At 40.8% G+C, this 20,272-nt stretch overlaps 1 protein-coding gene across 4 annotated transcripts in view; it reads right to left on the reverse strand.

Moving 5' to 3' along the window:
• ECPAS (Ecm29 proteasome adaptor and scaffold) overlaps positions 1 to 20,272 on the reverse strand; it is a 104,443-nt gene that overhangs the window by 76,078 nt on the left and 8,093 nt on the right. For 2 of the 4 annotated variants that reach the window (XM_082623143.1, XM_082623144.1), the window contains exons 2-3: positions 18,663 to 18,766; positions 644 to 774 (exon numbers count right to left, since the gene is read on the reverse strand). In XM_082623143.1, the coding sequence (XP_082479269.1) occupies positions 644 to 774; positions 18,663 to 18,684 (153 nt within the window). In that variant the 5' untranslated portion in view covers positions 18,685 to 18,766. The remainder of the gene's footprint in view (positions 1 to 643; positions 775 to 18,662; positions 18,767 to 20,272) is intronic. The other 2 variants (XM_082623145.1, XM_082623142.1) reach the window with 1 other exon arrangement.

The following is a 20,272-nucleotide window of genomic DNA, read 5'->3' on the forward strand; positions in this document are numbered from 1 at the left end:
CAGACCTCTGGGAAGGTCACTGCCAATCAATTACAGTGGCTCAAGGACTGAAACCTGATGATAGCTCAAAAACCCAAAGGTCTAGTATAAATACACAAGAAGACAAATGAATTATTTTAAAGGTGAAGCGTCCAAGTGTTCCATGTAGAACATTAGGTTAAGAAAGAAAATCTCGATGTGACAGTTACCCAGCTTTTACTAATAGTTCTTCAAAAAATTCTAAAACAGGAGCTGTATAACAGTATCTTGCTTTTAAAAACATTTCTTTTGCTTACTTTTAATTAAGGCCATATTCACAGTCAGCCAATGATTAAAGAATGTTTTTGACCCATTACCACCTGACTTTCATATTGGACTCAAGGGCATAGATTTTAAATCAGACCTCCATACATTCCAGAATAATTATCTCAATTATGTCATCCAGTACTGATGCCAAGTGTACAGCTGGAGCTAAATGCAGCTGTGCTAAGCATACAAAAGGTACTTTAAAATCATGGAAGCTGGTCCTAGACTTACTGTCCATTTTGAAAAGCTTAATTGGGATCATGAAGCTAGATTTCAATAATGGGAACAGGAAACTCACTTCATAAAATACATCCATTTATTCACTATTTAATTCCCCCAACTGTCCCAGCATGCTTACCTTTTTACGTACACCTTCTTGGGTGCTGGACAGCTTGAGCAAAACAGGAGGAAGGAATTTAGATATAATATTCTGTAATTGTTCATCTGTTTCAGCATGGCCAAGTCGTAAAAAGACTCGTTCAAGCTGATCTACAATATAAAAAGAGAAAAGGATAACTTAGCAAATCAAACAGAACTAAGACTAATCACTTTTATAGCTTAATTCTTTTTTCTATATTGCAGATCCTTCAGCCAGAACTTTAACCATAGCTAGCCCTGTATGCAGATGATTTTGACACAGCAATGAAACAACACTAAAAAGGTTTACTAGCTAATTATACTGTCTTACAACTGTCCTGGTCATTTAACCTATAGAAGAGAGGAAAACAAAGACATGAACAACAAATTTCTCTCCTATTTACAAGGTTATTCAGTTTTTCTAAAGGATGTGGATACCAGAAAAGATACAAAAGTTTTGAAGAAATCGTCTAGACCTAGCTAGCAGAGCCATGCAGGAGAACTTTAATCAGATACCAGGGATAATATTATATCTTTGGTGAAACCATCTTACTGATGAAATTTCTTCAAAGACAGAATCACTGCCCATTACTGTTGGAATTAGCCAACCAGAATGTGAGAGACAAATTTCCACCAAGAAAGCCACTGAGAAACATATTAACACCAAAGGGATGCTCTCAGCAAAACCCAGGCAACTACAGGACAAGCAACTAACACACTCAGAGCTTCTGTCTCTTCAATCAATACATTGCAGGGGAGGGGAGAGTGCTGAGGTGAAAGGGGAACCTACCAAGGGCAAATGACTGGATACCTGATTTTTTTAAATTATTGTTAATTTTTTAGGTGTTACCATGGTATTGTGGTTATGTTTGTTTTTTAGAGGTTCTTACAAAAATTATCCCTAAGTGATTAGGGAGCATTCTAAGGAGCTGGAAATGTCCTACATCTCAATCTGAGTGATGATTACACAGCTATATACATTTATAAAAATTCACAAGCTCTATCCTTTCATACTTTCTACTGTATCTATTATACCTTAAGTTTAAAATTTAAAAATAAAAAACAAAAAAATTTATTTAAAGGAGTCCTTTTTTTCAGAGATAAAAACTAAAATATCTACAGGTGAAATAACAGTTACTTAGATTTACATCAAATAATCAGGGGTGTACTGGAAATCTGCTAAGAGAGTAAATTTCAGATGTTCTCACACACAAAAAAAAGGCAACTGTGAGAAAAATACATCTTAATCAGCTTGACTGAAGTAATCATTTCATTATGTATATGTGTATCAAATTATCACATTGTACACCTTAAATATATACAATTATTTCAGAATTATTTCAAAATAAAGTCATGGCTTCATTCAGGTCCTCATTTTAAAATAAATAAATAATTGGGGGTGCTGAAGTGAGAATGGGGAGGGGCCGTATAAGTGAAACCAAGATTGGTCACTAGCTGATAACTGTTCGAGCTATGTGATAGATACTGAGAATTTGAACTTCTGTATATGCTGGAAATTTCCATAATAATTTTTTACAGGAAGAGATATATATATACATATAGATATAGATACATAGATATAGATATGTATCTCCAGAGAGAGCCTAGAAGCAGTCACAACCTGGCACAACCTAGTAGCAACAAGCACACCCAGCACCCGGATCTTAGGTTTTTAAACACCATTCTCCAGTAAAAGGAGCCAGACTCTTGGGGGAAATGGCTGATTCTAGGGCCGGGGCAGGGAAAAAACAAGATGAACCTGAAGCATCCTGTAGGGCCAGAAAGGAAACAGGCCCTGATAAGTCAAAGGGATGCAGGAACCACCCTGAAAGAGCTCCATTATAGCCAAGGCTTGAACAAATTTGAGGAACAAAATAAATAACATAGTATTGGATTCTAACCCAAAGAATAAAATAAATTTACATGACTCCATGATATAAATAAATGACTGAATGATTAAATGCACTGGGGAAAAGAGACAAGTCTTTCTTACAGAATTCCAAATAATTATGTAGATACCTCCCCCTACAGGAGGTAGAGCTTAATTTGTGTCTCTACGCACCCCCTGAGGGTAGACTAGATTTAGTGACTTGCTTCCAAAGAACACAAGAGGGAAAAAGGAAAATGTTAACTTTACAGTGGCGAAACCTGATAAATACTGTTTTAACCAAGCGATGCCATGTGGTATCAGGATCACTAACATGACAAGAAAGGCATTTCATGGGCTTCCCTGGTGGCGCAGTGGTTGAGCGTCCGCCTGCCGATGCAGGGTACGCGGGTTCGTGCCCCGGTCCGGGAGGATCCCACGTGCCGCGGAGCGGCTGGGCCCGTGAGCCATGGCCGCTGAGCCTGCTCGTCTGGAGCCTGTGCTCCGCAGTGGGAGAGGCCACAGCGGTGAGAGGCCCACGTACCGCAAAAAAAAAAAAAAAAAAAAAAAAAAAAGAAAGGCATTTCACCTCTGTGGTACTCCTTCCAAAAACTCATAACCCTCATCTACTCATGAGTAAAACAAAAAAACAACAAAAACACCAAGTTAAAATACATTCTACAGGCTACCTGGCCAGTATTGCTCAAGACTCTCAAGATCGTGAAGAAAAAAAAAACAACAACAAGAAAGACTATGAAATTGTCACAGACTAGAGGAGTCTGGGGAGACAGGACATCTAAATGCAGTGTGGTGGCCTGGACTGGATCCCAGAAAGAGGACATTAACGGAAAAACTGATGAAATCCAAATAAAGTCTTGAGTTTAGCTTTTAAAATTAATAATAAGGGAAGGAAGGGAGGAAAGGCAGGAAGGCTGACTCTGAGATTATCAGACCAAATGCTTCTACTTGCTAATAGTTGAATGCTACTATAAAAGGAGCTCTTAGGAACAGTGGATTCAATCCACAACATCCATGGAAGTTACAGGTAAGGAGTCTCTGCCCCAGCGCCTTACAGATCTTAGGCAGTGGAAACTACCTACAGATTTTAGCTACAGAAACTTAGAAGAACTGTCCTGTGGAAGAAGCCCGAAAGTTAAATTCTTCATAACAAACTGACCTGCAAAATCTGTGCCAAGGGCTTAAAAAAAAAACAAGTGATATCTGGTCCTTTTCATTTTTCATACAACCATTTGGGTGCTTCCTATGTATCCCCAGCATAACACCTAACACTTTCTACTCTTCCTCACTAGAAAGGAAAAGATAACATCCTCAACACAGTAAAATTGTTTATGATGGGAACGTGGGAATGGAAAGAAAGGGCACCAAACATCACACAGGGGTCTTTGTCAAACAGGTCAAGCATAGCCAAGGAAGAGGCAAAGGAGGAGGATCAATGTAACACGGCTGCGTCCTTCTGACCAACATCTATACTTTAAATAAGCGATCATCAAACATGTTCAAACTTTATGAAAAGAAATGTACATAAAAGTGCAGATATAATCAACCACTAACTTTTTCAGCCTACCAAAGTTAGCAAAATATGGGCAAAGATTTAGCAACAGTATGGTGCCTGAATCCTGCTGTTAACGGCACAGAAAGGTGAACCCTGTGCCTTTACCCTCAACCCTGGAAACTGAGCCCCGTGAAAGTGACAATCCAAAATAGGCCTTTGCCCCCAAACGTGTCTATTCAGAAACAAGAAGGGATGTAACCAAAAGTTCTGAAAATTCAAAAGGAATCTAAAACTCAAGTTCACCTTTCACAAGGACTCAGTGTTTAGTTGTAGGAACTGAGATCCTCCAGGTCATCACCAAAGTATCTGAGGTATGACAAACATTACTTTAGAGTCGGGGCAAGTTCCACCCTCTCCACAATTTTGATATTATTCCTCTTACTCAAACTCATATTGAGTTAATTTCGCTTACAAGAGAATTAAAGACATCACTATAACCTCAGATAGTCACTGTTAAATGTGGGGAATATATTCTGAACTATTTTTTCCTATTCATACACTAACATTATTTTAACCTAAAAACTGGAATATGACACATACTATTTTACAATTTGCCTTTTTTTTTTTCCTTTTAGTTAACACAAACACATTATCTAAAACCCTTGGAGCAACAGATGTCTCAGGGCTTTTCAGATTTTTGAATTTAAATAAAGTGTATATGCTGTGTATTTCAAATAACCCTATCCACCCTGTGTGTTCTAGGGCAGTTCCTATAATTAAATACATTCAGATTACTGCAATAAGACATATGGATGCTCACACTAAGTGGGATAGTCAAAGATTATAAAGAACCTCATATCCATTCAGGTCAGGTTTTAATACCCGAAGAATTACACTAAAAAAAAAGTGTGGATATGTATAAAATCTTAAATATCTCTGCATAGCACTAAATAAAGATCTAATTGATAATGGCAACTATGTCTATAGAAGTAGTATGATTTATTTAACTATTTGTGCTATTACCAGATTTATAGTACCACAAACGACGCTCCAAAGAACATCCTTAGATATGGGGATATATGTATATGTATATGTATAGCTGATTCACTTTGTTATACAGCAGAAATTAACACACAACAGTAAAACAACTATACTCCAATAAAGATGTTTAAAAAATGTTAACAAGGGCTTCCCTGGTGGCGCAGTGGTTGAGAGTCCGCCTGCCGATGCAGGGGACACGGGTTCGTGCCCCGGTCTGGGAAGATCCCACATGCTGCGGAGCGGCTGGGCCCATGAGCCATGGCCGCTGAGCCTGCACGTCCGGAGCCTGTGCTCCGCAACGGGAGAGGCCACAGCAGTGAGAGGCCCGCGTACAGCAAAAAAAAAAAAAAAAAAAAAAAAATGTTAACAAAATAAAATAAAAAACAAAGAACATCCTTATCCATGAGTATCTGTGCACTTGTATGGGTTTCTGTAAGCTAAAACCCTAGAAATGAAACTGCTGAGTCAAAGGGTAGGAGTGCCAAGTTTAAGAGATTTTGGAAAAATGTCCTTCAGAAAGGCTGTGCTCATTTATACCACCAGCAGTATATGTAAGTACCAATTTCCCTATACTCACTCCTACAATGAGTAATCAATCTTACAAAGATTGTAAGTAATCAACCTTAGCTGAATATGATAAATTTTTAAAAATCTCACTGTTGTTTTATATTTTTTATTACTGAGGTAAAGTTTGTTTACTTATTTATTTATTTATAGCTGTGTTGGGTCTTCGTTGCTGCGCGCAGGCTTTCTCTAGTTGCAGCGAGCAAGGGCTACTCTTTGTTGTAGCGCACGGGCTTCTCATTGCAGTGGCTTCTCTTGTTGCACAGCACAGGCTCTAGGGCGCGCGGGCTTCAGTAGTTGTGGCACTTGGGCTCAGTAGTTGTAGTGCATGGGCTTAGCTGCTCTGTGGCATGTGGGATCTTCCCAGACCAGGACTTGAACTCGTGTCCCCTGCCTTGGCAGGTGGATTCTTAACCACTGCACCACCAGGGAAGTCCCTTATTGGTCATTTGAAATATCTTCTTCAGCAAATTACTTTATTCTTTTGAGTTGCTGACTTCTAAAAGCTTTTATACAATATTGAAAAAACTACCCCGTTCTTCCAGACATTAAAATATTTTTTCCTAGTATGCCTTGTGACTCTATAGCACATTCTTTCTTTTCATATCTAAGTTTTTTAAACATAAATTTACCATTCCTTTGTTTTATGGCTTCTGAGTTTCTAGTCATGCTCAGAAATGCCTTTTTAACTCTAAGATGATAAAAAATATTATATTCTGCAGAGAAGAGTTAACACAGCGGGCCTGAGACTGCTATCCTTACAAGGCTTTGTTTGCCAAGGCTGGTCCTCGGCTGCCATCTGGAGACTTGGATTTCAGGAGGGTTCCCACCATTTCCAGAACTGATGAGAGTTACTCGCTGTGCCTGAACTGTTTGTGCAAACAATATGCTTTATGCTCAACCGTGGTTTCCTCCTGAGAATCCAGAATGCTAGTACGTGTTGGACAGAAGGTGCCAACGTGACCAGCACCAAATAAAAACCCTTGGTAATGAGTCTCTAAAGAATATCCCCAGTAGACAACATTTCACACGTGTTGTCAAAACTCATTGCTGAAGAAATTACGCATGTCCCATGTGCCTCAACTGGGAGAGGACTCTCGGCAGCTTGCACCTGGTTTCCTGCAGACTCCACCTCATGTGCCTTTTCCCTTTGCTCATTTTGTTTTTTATCCTTTTACGGCAATAAATGTTAGCCATGAGTACAAATATGTGCAGAGTCCTGTGAATCCTCCTAGCAAGTCATGGAACCTGGGGGTGGTCCTGGAAACCCTGACACATATATTTATCTATGTTTTCTTCTAGCTCTTATGATTCTCCTTTCTGTATCCAAGTCTTTAATCCAGCTGGAGTTTCTTTGGCACATGAGGGATGTAAGAAACCTAGTCTTTTGTGGGTTTTTAAAATCTTTTTTTCATTGTGAAATAAAACATTTAGAAAAATGCGTACAAAACATAAGTGTAGTTTAATGAGTTATTATAAACACCTATGTAACTACTGCCCAAGTCAAGAAAAAAAAATTTATTATGTAACTTGTACAAAGAAAGGTTTCTACTCCACTTGGAGTTGGAGAGGACTGAAAGACTGTTGAATATAAAAAAGCACAGTGAGTTTTAAGGTCACGGAGGTAATTACAGTCAAGCAAGAACGAGAATAGGGTCTTCTGACCTTCAGTCTAAAAACCCTTACCTACCTATGCAACTGTCTACAACGATGACCCTGTATTTTTTTTTTTTTTTTTCCTTTTTGCGGTATGCGGGCCTCTCACTGTTGTGGCCTCCCCCGTTGCGGAGCACAGGCTCCGGATGCGCAGGCCCAGCGGCCATGGCTCACGGGCCCAGCCGCTCCGCGGCATATGGGATCCTCCCAGACCGGGGCACGAACCCGTATCCCCTGCATCGGCAGGCGGACTCTCAACCACTTGCGCCACCAGGGAGGCCCGATGACCCTGTATTTTATATGATACTATCCCTGTATACTGCACCTTCTACAGGGAGCCCTGTTTGAGAGAATCACCAAAAGGTCATAAGAATTTGCCTCATTCAAGTGGTATTTATGACAACGGGAAAATGTACAAATTCAAAGGTCAGAAAACAACACCAGAGAAAGCTCACTACTATGAATAAGAAGCTAAGACCAAACATGTCAAACTAAATTTACCCTTCTCCCTGCTCTGCCAAATTCTCTCCTCCATCGAGACCCAGCACCCTGCTATCTTCACCCTGTGAAGCACTAATTCCCCTATCTAGATCACACATTCACTCACACACTCATTCAAGTATGTACTGAAGCCCTACTGTGTGCCAGAGCTTGGTGGTCATGGGTATAGAGTAGAGAAGGAAGAGGCAAGGCTGGTGTCCAGGTTTAGCACACGTGTATGGTAACTGCAGTAGAAAGAAAACAACAGAAGGCCTGAGATAGGCTGCTCAAGACAAGAGCATTTAAGGATGGAGGAAGGAGAGTCTGAAAAAGGGAAGGATAGGCAACAGACAAAAATAGGAAGAAAATTGAGTATGGGGTCATAACAACTCAGGAAAGAAAAAAATGGACTAGTCAGGAAGAACTGGAAAAAATGTGTTTCCCCATTAAAAAAAAAAACCTAAAAAATCCTTGCAGGTAAATTAATGACACAAGTGTAAGAAGCAAGATTTTAAAGCTTTTAAAAGAAAACTGAGAAGAGAAAATTAAAACTCAAGCACAAGGCATTAAAGACTAACAGGTTAAGATTTTAAAATATCATAAAACACACCATAAAGTAAAAGAACAAGCTATAAATAGCTACAATGTTTTTTGGGGGGTTTTTTTGGTACGCGGGCCTCTCACTGTTGTGGCCTCTCCCATTGCGGAGCACAGGCTCCGGACGCACAGGCTCAGCCGCCATGGCTCACGGGCCCAGCCGCTCCGCGGCATGTGGGATCTTCCCGGACCGGGGCACAAACCCGTGTCCCCTGCATATGCAGGCGGACTCTCAACCACTGCACCACCAGGGAAGCCCCACTACAATGTTTTCAAATGAAAAGAAACTGAGTACAGAATATACTTTTAAAATTCCTACAAATCAAGAAAAAGCAAATTAATCCAAAGATTTTAAATGGACAACGAATCTAAGCAGGCAATTCAGTGATGAGAGTCATATATTTAATAACACATAAAAAGATGCTCAATCTCACTGATCAGGAATACGTAAAATTAACACAATAATGAGATACAATTTTGCACCCTACACATTAGAAAAACTCTTCAAATGTTGGCAAAGACTGGAAACCAACCAAGAGGAACTCAGGCTCACCACTGATGGGGTGTACACTGATACAATCTCTGAGGAACAAAGCTCTAGTTAAGTGGTCGGTCTCTAGTGAGGTTCAAGACGCACATCCCCTTCAACCCGGCACTCCTGCTCCAGGGGAATATACTCTAGAGCAGTGCCCAGCTGCAAAGTAGCGCAGCTGCAAACTGTTTGTCACCAGCCCTCTAAGAGAAAAGGAATATTTCTTGCTTCACTGAGAAAGTCTTACCAGGATAAGAAATGTTAAATAAATTAACAGTGATTGTTGATTTACATTCTGCCGCAAGTTCCCTATTTGCAAGACATAATTCCCCAGTCCTCAGACCACACTTCTTTGTGTATCACTGTCCTGGAGAAAAACTCCCAGGGAAAGACAAGCACAAGGACACTGTAATAAACTGTTCACAGCCACGGGGTCAGTAAATGCAAAAAAAAAGAAACAATCTAAAGGTCAGTCAACAGGAAAATGGATAAAGAAAATGTGGCAGGGTCATACAACAATGAAAATAAGCAAGAGTCACATGTCACATGGACCAACATGACAGTATCTTAAAAACTAAGATCAAACAGAGAAAGCAAGTTGCAGGATATGTACATTATGGTTCCACTTATGTCAAGTTTTTAAATGCAATATATACATTGCTTATGATATGTACAGCACAGGAATGACAACCCTTGGTCAAGGAGATAAAAGAGAAGAAAAAATGAAGGGGAGAGGAGAGGAAAAAAAAGAAAGAAAAGGAAAATTTGTAAGGGGTAGCACAGGGTGTTTGAATTGTATCAGTAATGTTTATGTCTTTAAAAAATAAAAGATCTGGGGCTTCCCTGGTGGCGCAGTGGTTAAGAATCCGCCTGCCAATGCTGGGGATACGGGTTCGAGCCCTGGTCCAGGAAGATCCCACGTGCTGCAGAGCAACTAAGCCCGTGCGCCACAACTACTCAGCCCATGCTCTAGAGCCCATGAGCCACCACTACTGATGCCACATGCCACAACTACTGAAGCCCATGCACCTAGAGCCCATGTTCCGCAACAAGAGAAGCCACTGCAGTGAGAAGCCCGTGCACTGCAACGAAGAGTAGCCGCTGCTCGCTGTAACTAGAGAAAGCCCGCGTGCAGCAACAAAGACCCAACGCAGCCAAAAATAAATAATTAAAATAAAAAAAATTTTAAGTTAAAAAATAATAATAGCTAAATAAATACAAGACCTGAAGCTAATAGCAAAAAATGTACAGATTTGACAAATATGAGTGGGACGTACCTAAGTGTTCCTAAGGTAATTCTCTATACTTTTCTTCATACTTGAAATATTTCATTAGTTAAAAAGAATATATACACCATAATAATTGTTTTACGATACTATATAAAAAGAAGAAAATACATCAGTAATTTTTCTTCTTTATATTTTCATGTACTTTTCAAATACTCTTCAGTAAAAATACATTTCTTTTTAGAAAAAATAACATACAGAGCAAATGTTTAAAATGAACCCATGTTTCAAGGATAAAGAAATTTAAATCACAGAATTTTACAACTTGAAAGGAACCTTAAAGAACATGGAAGTGGGGCCTCCCTGGTGGCGCAGTGGTTGAGAGTCCGCCTGCCGATGCAGGGGATACGGGTTCGTGCCCCGGTCTGGGAGGATCCCATATGCCGCGGAGCGGCTGGGCCCGTGAGCCATGGCCGCTGGGCCTGCGCGTCCGGAGCCTGTGCTCCGCAACGGGAGAGGCCACAACGGTGAGAGGCCCGCATACCGCAAAAAAAAAAAAAAGAACATGGAAGTGGACTTCCCTGGTGGCGCAGTGGTTAAGAATCCGCCTGCCAACGCAGGGGACTGGGGTTTGAGCCCTGGTCTGGGAAGACCCCACATACCGCGTGGCAACTAAGCCCGTGCGTCACAACTACTGAGCCTGCGCTCTAGAGCCCACGAGACACAACTGCTGAAGCCCGTGCACCTACAGCCCATGTTCCACAACAAGAGAAGCCACCACAATGAGAAGCCCACGCACCACAACAAAGAGTAATCCATGCTCCCCGCAACTAGAGAAAGCCCACGGGCAGCAACGAAGACCCAATGCAGCCAAATAAATAAAATAAATATATAAATAAATTTAAAAAAAAAGAATATGGTAGAACAAAAATAAGAACGTTTACTGGTAGAAATGCAAAACGGTATAGCCATTTTGGAAGATAACAACTTAGGAAAACTAAACATACTCCTACCATACAATCCAGCAATCACACTCCTTGATATTTACCCAAGGAGTTGAAAACTTATGTCCACACAAAGACCTGCACATGGATGTTTACAGCAGCTTTATTCATAATTGCCAACACTTGGAAGTAACCAAGATGTCCTTCAGTGGGTGAATGGATAAATAAACTGGTACATACAGACAATGGACTATTACTCAGCGCTAAAAAGAAATGAGCTGTCAAACCATGAAAAGACATTGAGGAACCTTAAAGGCATATCACTAAGTGAAAGAAGCCAATCTGAAAAGGCTACATACTGTATGATTCTAACTATATGACATTCTGGAAAAGGCGTAACTATGGAGACAGTAAAAAGATTAGTAGTTGCCAGGGAGGAAGAGGAAAGGAAGGATGAATAAGAAGAGCACAGAGGATTTGTAGGGCAGTGAAAATACTCTCTGTGCTTTTACAATGATGGATATATATCATTATACGTCTGTCCAAACCCACAGAATATACAACACCAAGAGTGAACCATAATGTAAACTATGGATGTGCGGTAATTATGATATGTCAGTGTAGGTTCATCCTTGGTAAAATATGTACCATTCTGGTGAGTGATGTGGATAATGAGGCTGGCTATACAAATATGGGGGCAGGGGGTGTATGGGAAATCTCTGTACCTTCCTGTCAATTTTGTTGTAAACCTAAAACTGCTCTTAAAAAATAGTCTTTAGGGGCTTCCCTGGTGGCGCAGTGGTTGAGAGTCCGCCTGCCGATGCAGGGGACACGGGTTTGTGCCCCGGGCCGGGAAGATCCCACATGCCACGGAGCGGCTGGGCCCATGAGCCATGGCTGCTGAGCCTGCGCGTCCGGAGCCACTGCTCCACAACGGAAGAGACCACAATAGTGAGAGGCCCGTGTACCGCAAAAAAAAAAAAAAAAAAAGTCTTTAAAAAAACATTCAGTCTCAAAGGACACATATCAGAAACACAGATTCTTAAATCCCCAAATGAACAAACAAACAGTAAAACAAATCCCAGTTTAGCTTATGTCAGCTATTACATTCGTGTGGGGGAAAAAAAATCTACTAAGAATAAATATATTGGGACTTCCCTTTTGGTGCAGTGGTTAAGAATCCGCCTGCCAATGCAGGGGACATGGGCTCGAGCCCTCGTCCAGGAAGATCCCACACACCACGGAGCAACTAACCGTGCACCACAACTACTGAGCCTGCATTCTAGAGCCCGCAAGCCACAACTACTGAGCCCGCATGCTACAACTACTGAAGCCTGTGTGCTTAGGGCCCGTGCTCTGCAACAGGAGAAGCCAACGCAATGAGAAGCCCACGCCCCCCAACCAAGAGTAGCCCCCGCTCGCTGCAACCAGAGAAAGCCCATGCGCAGCAACAAAGACCCAATGCAGCCAAAAATAAATAAGTAAATAAATATTAAAGAAAAAAAGATTTTAAAAAAAGAATATATTCATTTACTTTCCATTAAATAATTCTCTAATTCATATTATTCGCTTGTCTTTAATTTCTCTATCTAAAGGGAAAGATGGGACCTTCCTTCCTTCTACCCCACAAGGAAGAAATAACCAGTAAAGGTTTAAGGACCTCACTTCAGTGTTATCTACCATTGGCCACTGATAATTCTGAAAACATGTAATTATTCCTGAGAAATAAAACTGTCCACATAAATCACTCATTCTTCATACCTCTCCAAAAAATACAACTTTGGCTTCAGAGTCAAGGAAGAAAGGCTATTTTTTTCACAGGATTATAAAAGGCAAATACTGGCTTTTCACTCATATCATCACTTGTGGAAAAAATATTTTAAAAAATAAAAAAGAAAGAAGGAAAGAAAAAGCAATAAATCACTTTCCTTAGATGAATCACCTCTTCATGACAACTTGAACATCAAAACATTCCTTAGAAAGTATGCAAGAAAAACATTACTCTCAAAAAGACTAGGGAAAGGGCTATATTTAAGGTAGTAATTATCCTTATGTGGTGGAATTTCAGAGGATTCTTTTTTGGCTTACTGGTTTAATTCTATGTCATTACTACCTTACTTCATGAGCGTGAATTACTTGTGTGAATTAAAAAGAGAAAATGGTTATTTCAGTGTGACAGGTTTCAGATTTCTTTACATTTGTTTAAATTTTCTACAAAGAACATCATTTTTTTCTGAATGTGAAAGTAAATTTTAAATTATAAATCAGGTTAGAAGCCTTAAGTGGAAGCTGAGATTGAAAGGGAAAGCTGAAAATACTTGGACCACTGCCCATTGCATCATAAATCCATTAATAATCTAATGTTACAGGATATTTTAAGAAAGATCTGTCAAGTTAGTACCAAAATACATTAGACTATAACAGAATAATTTCACAAGGAAAACAGTCTCCCTAATAGTATTTAACTTCTTCTGCTTCACACATATGTAAATACATTATAGTCACAAAGCAGTTTCACATGGCCTTCTGAGCCTCAGAAAAACACTGTGAGGTGGGCAGTGATTATCTGCATTTGTAGATGAAAAACTGGGGCTCAGGATCTGACTGACTTGCCAAAGGTCACCAAGCTAATGACACAAAGAATCACAAGTTGAACCAAGAGAGGTCTTTATCCTCCAAGTGCACAAAAGAACACAGTACCTCCCTCTAAAGTACTATTTATTGAAGTAGGTAATATTAGCTTCAACTTACAGATGAGGAAACAGAGCCTAGAATTCACTGAGAATGTTGACCAAGATTACAAAAGTTGGAAATGAGTGGCAGGGCTAGGATTCAAGCTCCAGGCGGTCAACTGCAAACCCAATGCTCCTTCTAGTATGCTAAATTACAGCACAGCTGAGGCAGAGAAAGTAGGCGGGGATGACACTAAGCCTTACTAGATAACTATGCACAACATGACTGTACTCTGACCACAGTCAATGTGACAGGAATGGTCCCTGACTCATTTATCCTTTCCTCAGGAGCTCAGAATTGGGACCAAAGAGCCAAGCCTCCCTTGAGTGCCTGGACCTCTAAGAGTAAGCCAGGAGATATGACATGGGCATCTTCAGCCTACGCCATGGAGCACAAAATCAGAAGAAGCTGGTCTGAAGAAAGAATGGCAGGGGGTGCAGAGAGAAGGTGGAAGAACTGGAGGACATCTAGTCCTTAGTTCCAAACCCCTCCTGAGGGTCCCTCTTATTTCCGTAAGACTCCATGATTCCTTACAGTAAGTGCCCCATTTTTGCTTATACCACCTTAACACTGTGTCCAAATGCAAATGGAAGGTTTTTACCAAGGGAGAAAAAAAAATCTACTTCCATAAAAGTCCATTAAAAAATAAGCAGCTAGCACATGTAGCTTATGCCAGAGGTGAATATCAGATGAGAGAGGAAGTCCTTCCTAAGAGTAGACCAATCTAGCCACAAAGAACCTTCCTGACCATGCATCACACTGCTCCCCAACAGCTGTCCAAACTGCAAGAGCTTCGTAAGTGCACCATATGTTCTTCTTGTACAATTCTTTTGATCAACCAAGTCCCTCATCCAGGAATACTCTACCAACCTCTCCTGACCATTTCTCCATCTCCACATATCCAAATCCTCTCCATTCAAGATCCAGCTCAAATACTACATGCTCCACACTTACACATCCCATCCTGGCCCTACAAACTCCCACCGACCTTTTCTACATCTCTCCTGGCACTTGTTATCTTTTGCCGTACATTATGTAACTGCCCGATCATCCCTTCCCTAGACCATAACAGCTCTTTGAGGTGTGACTCCACCTGAGTGCCTACTCATTTGCTCCATCCATCTCTAGAGCTCCTCAGGTTGAGAAACTGTGACGTAGTCTCTTGGTATCCCAGCATTTAACTCAGTGCCTTGTAGAAAGAAGTTGCTCAAATATCTGTTGAGTGTATGAAATATTAATTCCTCATGTTTGGAAAAGCCATTTAGAAGTTTATACATCTAATATCTGTGGCAAAGGAAAGGAGGGGATTAGTGGCAATTCATAACACCTGACATCAGAATCTCTTGGAAAAGGGACTATATGTTTTTATTTTTTATTTTTTCAATTTATTTTTATTTTTGGCTGCGTTGGGTCTTTGTTGCTGCGCGTGGGCTTTCTCTAGCTGCGGTGAGCGGGGGCTACTCTTCGTTGCGGTGCGCAGGCTTCTCATCGCGGTGGCTTCTCCTGTCGCACAGCACGGGCTCTAGGCACACAGGCTTCCGTAGTTGTGGCTCGCGGGCTCTAGAGCGCACGCTCAGTAGTTGTGGCACAAGGGCTTAGTTGCTCCGCGGCATGTGGGATCTTCCCGGACCAGGGCTCAAACCCGTGTCCCCTGCATTGGCAGGCAGATTCTTAACCACTGCACCACCAGGGAAGCCCTATGTTTTTAATATCATGATAAGTGCTTAAGGTTTTTTTTAAAAAAAAAAAAAAGAAGAGAAGGAGATAAATTCCAGAAGGTCTGACTGTGTGACAACTATTCTGCTCCAAATCAGGAGGAGTGCAGTAGTTACTGCAAAGAGAAGGACAGGAGAAAAAAAAAGATGGAAGGGGAGGACAGAGCAGGAAAGGGCAGAAAGTCAAGCCCTTTCCTCATGACTCACCACATCTAAGAGCTAAGAGCTCTTGAAGCGCTAAGTGAATTATTGAAATGCTTGGGAAAAGAGGACTCCGTGTGTGTGTGTGTGTGTGTGTGTGTGTGCGCGCGCGTATGTGTGTGTGTGTGTGTACCAGTGAAACAAGCGGGTTTCACATCCAAACTGACATGGGTGGAACCAAAACACCATTTTCAGAAATGGGAGCCCAGAAGCTAAGAAAAGCATAAGTTAAACTAAACTAGGAAATTCACAAAAATTGGATGTGATAGATTGCCTGGGTAGGTGGGTGAGTACCTCTGGACTTTGACAATCTGCAATTAGGAGTCTGAGGCTAAAACTACGAAGAATAAGGAAGCCCTAGCTGGCATCTAAATTTTGTATGTAATACTCAATCTCTTCTGGTAGATCAATCTACCAGAATTAAAAATCTAGGACTTCCCTGGTGGCGCAGTGGTTAAGAATCCGCCTGCCAATGCAGGGGACATGCATTCGCTCCCTGGTCCGGGAAGATCCCACATGCCACGGAGCAACTAAGCCCTTGCGCCACAACTACTGAGCCTGCGCTCTAGGGCCCACGAGCCACAACTACTGAGCCCGCACAGCACAACTACTGAAGCAGGCGCGCCTAGAGCCCGTGCTCCGCAACAAGAGAAGCCACCGCAATGAGAAGCCCACGTACTGCAATGAAGAGTAGCCCCCGCTCTCCCCAACTAGAGAAAGCTCGCATGCAGCAACGAAGACCCAACGCAGCCAAAAATAAATTGATTAATTTTTTTAAAATCTAACCAAATACTAACTGGTAGTTAAAGTCCACATCATCTATTGGTTCCTATATACCATTTCAATTCACTAAATGCCACTCTAATACTTGGCAAAATCTAAATGAGGCCAGTAGGATACTTCTTTAGGAATTAATGCTTAGAACTGTGATGTCTACTTCTGTGTTTTTAAATACAGGCTTGCCCCCATTCCCCACTTTTTTTAAAAAGAACTCATTAAACACCAATGTATTAAAAGGAAAATGTTGAATGTTGAAAAGTCCAGCAGTAAACACAAATACAGTAAGTCAGGGGCTGGGGGAGGATTCATTCCCAGAAAGAGATAATCCATCATGGTTCCTGTGGGAGTTGCCCCCCTCCACCCAGGGCAGCCCAAGAACCAAGGGGTCAGTAGATAAGAACCTTTGCAGGCAATGAGGTCCTGAGCAGGAGGTTCCTGCTGACAAAGTCCCTGCTGATACTCCTTTCCCCCAGAACTAAGGCAATCAGACAAGCCATCTTCCTGTTCCCTAGCCCACCAGTCTTACCCCCAGGGCCCAAGCAGATACCCCAATGTGGAAACCCCTGCATCAGGATGCACTAGTGACTAGACTGTTTCCAGGGAAGGGGAAAGAAGCCTTTCTTCTGCCACTTCAGAAGTCCTAGCCATTTGCATATGATGTCAGGCTACTTTAAGCCCCCTACCAACCCAGTATAGCCCAAAGTAAGGCGATGCCTCCCTGTTCAGACACAGCCCCTGCCCATCACTCCCCAACCCCCCACAACACCACACACAAAGGAGGAGGGACAGAAGACATCACAGAGTTAGCCTGGCAGGGCTGGGTCAAGTGAGGAAACAGCAGCGCTCATCTGTACCCTAGATTTAATGAACAAGTGCCAGACTCCAGATGCACCGAGGTCCACAAACACTTCCAACTCCCAAGGAGGCCCTTTCCCCCAGATACAGCAGCTGGCAGACGCCCAATTAGAAATCAGTGTTAGTAAACTGATGAGCAGAAAGATTAGTTCAGCTTATGAAAGTCAGCTTAAAGGAGATGATACATTCTATGCAAGAGTTCAGACTGCATACAAGTCAAATGTATGATAGTTAAGATCCACCCAAAGCGGCTAATTACCTAGAACAATACCCATCTGGATGTGTAAACTCTAGAATGTTTTTTATTTAAGTCACTATTTAAACCCCAGCATTGTGCTTTGACCTGCTTGCCTTCGCTATATTGCAATTAACACATCTATACAGGTCCAAAAGCTCTAAAAAAGAATCTAGGTGTAAATAATGTCATTTCTCTTCTAAACACTTTCTCCAACCTTCCAATTTTCCATTTCTCTATAATGGAATGAAGATATGTGAAATAGTAAAAATAAGCCGAAGTTTATTCTAAAGTTGAACTTTGGTTTATAAAATATTCCATTCATCCCATCACTCAAAATTTCACCTAATGAATTAAGGCATCATACACCACTGGCAGCAACATACACACCAAAAAATAAGAGAACGCACTGGGGGAAGGGGAATCCAGTAGTTACATTGAAAGACGGCAGCAAGATGCACCTTTGGATTGAAGCTACAAAATCTCAGGTACTCCCTGGATATTGAGCTCATGATATCAGAGAATTACAATCTGAATTTACAGAAGTTCAATCAAAGGACCATCCAATATCATCCAAGAGTGAAAATGACACCATACTCTTGTTCAGCCTCAGAACAAAGTAGAATTAAGTGGCTTTTCCATCACAGTGCATGTCAAAATGGCAGAATCAGGAATATCCAAATACCATGATGATGCCTTTCTCCTTACCTCTTTTCACAAATAAAACAATTAAATCCATGATGACATTCCTGGAGCACATAAAATCATACTTCGTGGTCGTGGCAGACAATACTACTTGTAAACTAACACCCACAGGCTTTTCCTTGCACACACTGCTAAAGGACATCTTCAAGTTTTATCTTTTGCTTGCTAATTTTTTAAATTAATGTTTATGTGATGACAGAGAATAGAAGCTTCAAGCATATATAAACTAAAATGAACTTCACTGATTCTCTCAGGATAGCTAAAAATGGAGAAAAACCCATGAAGATCTTGGGGGGAAATTGCTACTTGATAACCTATGCATTTTTAAATGCTACTACAAAAAATGCACACATCCTAAGGAACTAAATCTACTAACCTCTACAATCAATGTGATACATGGTTTATCCAGTCTTGACAAAAATCCTCTGGATCACCAATGGTGTGTTCATCCACTCGTACATATGCAATTGTATAAAGAATCTATTATTTGGAACACCAGGGGAAAAAAAAACAATTAAAAGATTTATACTTATAGCTACCATTTAAAAAAACAAAATAAACACTTATCATTTCCATGCTAAGAGCTCCTAATTTGATGCCCTGCTTTGCAAATTCAGAATGAGGGGGGGAAATCATAGTGATTACCAAATTGGAGAAATAGTAAGGAATAAGTCCATAAATAAAATCTGGTGTGTAGAAACAAGGTCCTACTGTACAGCACAGGGACTATATTCAGTATCCTGTAATAAACCGTAATGGAAAATAATATGAAAAAGAATATATGTGTATATATATGTGTGTGTATAATTGAATCACTTTGATGTACACCAGAAACTAACACAACATTGTAAATCAACAATACTCAATTTAAAAAAATTGAGTGTGTAGAACAAATATGTTAATACTTAAAATACATACATACTGCTAGTTATTCACTGAAGGCTAAAAAACTCCAATACAACATACATTGTGTGTGTGTACATACATATCATAAACATGCAAAACCTTACATTAAAATTAGAACAAAGTGTCTGATTTACACAATAATCTTATAAGAAGAGTATCAGTGGATGGGCACACTTGATTAACACATTATAACAACTGAGAATGCAAACATTTGATAGTCATAACCCTGGGAAACCTTTGCCCTCTCTAGGCACTTCTGATCCCCTTCCCTGGTTCTTTTCTGTCTTCTTCTCATCCCTATATATTCATAGCCCCCAGACAGCTGTCCTCTGGACAATCCGTCCACCATCACCCCACATTCTCCCACGTTTCAGAACCAAAGCTCCCACACACCTGTAATCCATGTGCCCAACACTATACCAAGTTCTTAACATGCATTATCTCTTCCCATTCTTACAACCCCGTAAAATAGTTTTGTTATCCCATTTTACAGATGAGAAATCCAAGGATTAAAAGTTAGATCCCTTGACATTAAAACTAAAAAGTGGCAGAGTCAAGATTCAAAATCAGTTCTGACTTCAACACCAGAGGTTTTAGTCACTATTCAAAACAGTCTCCCTAAACCACTCGACATGGGTGCCTCAATAATTCAACCCATTCATTCAACAAATGATTTATTTCTTGAACACAAACCTGCTTTCTCTTCTCTCCACTCTTACCTCCCCAAATCTGTCTAGAGGCTGTACTCTCGACCCCCTTAATCTCCAGGTAGATTCTGGGAATCCTCTCTAACTCCTTCTGTTGAATAAATCTCCACTACTCAGCCAATAGTTTCTACATATTTTAGGGATTCTAGATTATATTACCTGTCAAATCCACTTCCACTATCCCAGTTCAGAGCCTAAGTTTCTTCTAACTTGGCTACTGTAATATCTTCCTTTTAGTCTTGCTGCTCTTGGTCTCTGGACCCCTGCAATCAATGTTATACCACTGCCACCTGTTATCCTTATAAAAGGGTCTACTCAGGTTACACCCCTGCTTGAAAGCCTCTGATGGTCCTCTACTGTCTATAGAACAAAG

The sequence above is a fragment of the Mesoplodon mirus genome (genome assembly GCF_964341445.2).
Source record: "Mesoplodon mirus genome assembly, chromosome: 1".
NCBI lineage: Eukaryota > Metazoa > Chordata > Mammalia > Artiodactyla > Ziphiidae > Mesoplodon > Mesoplodon mirus.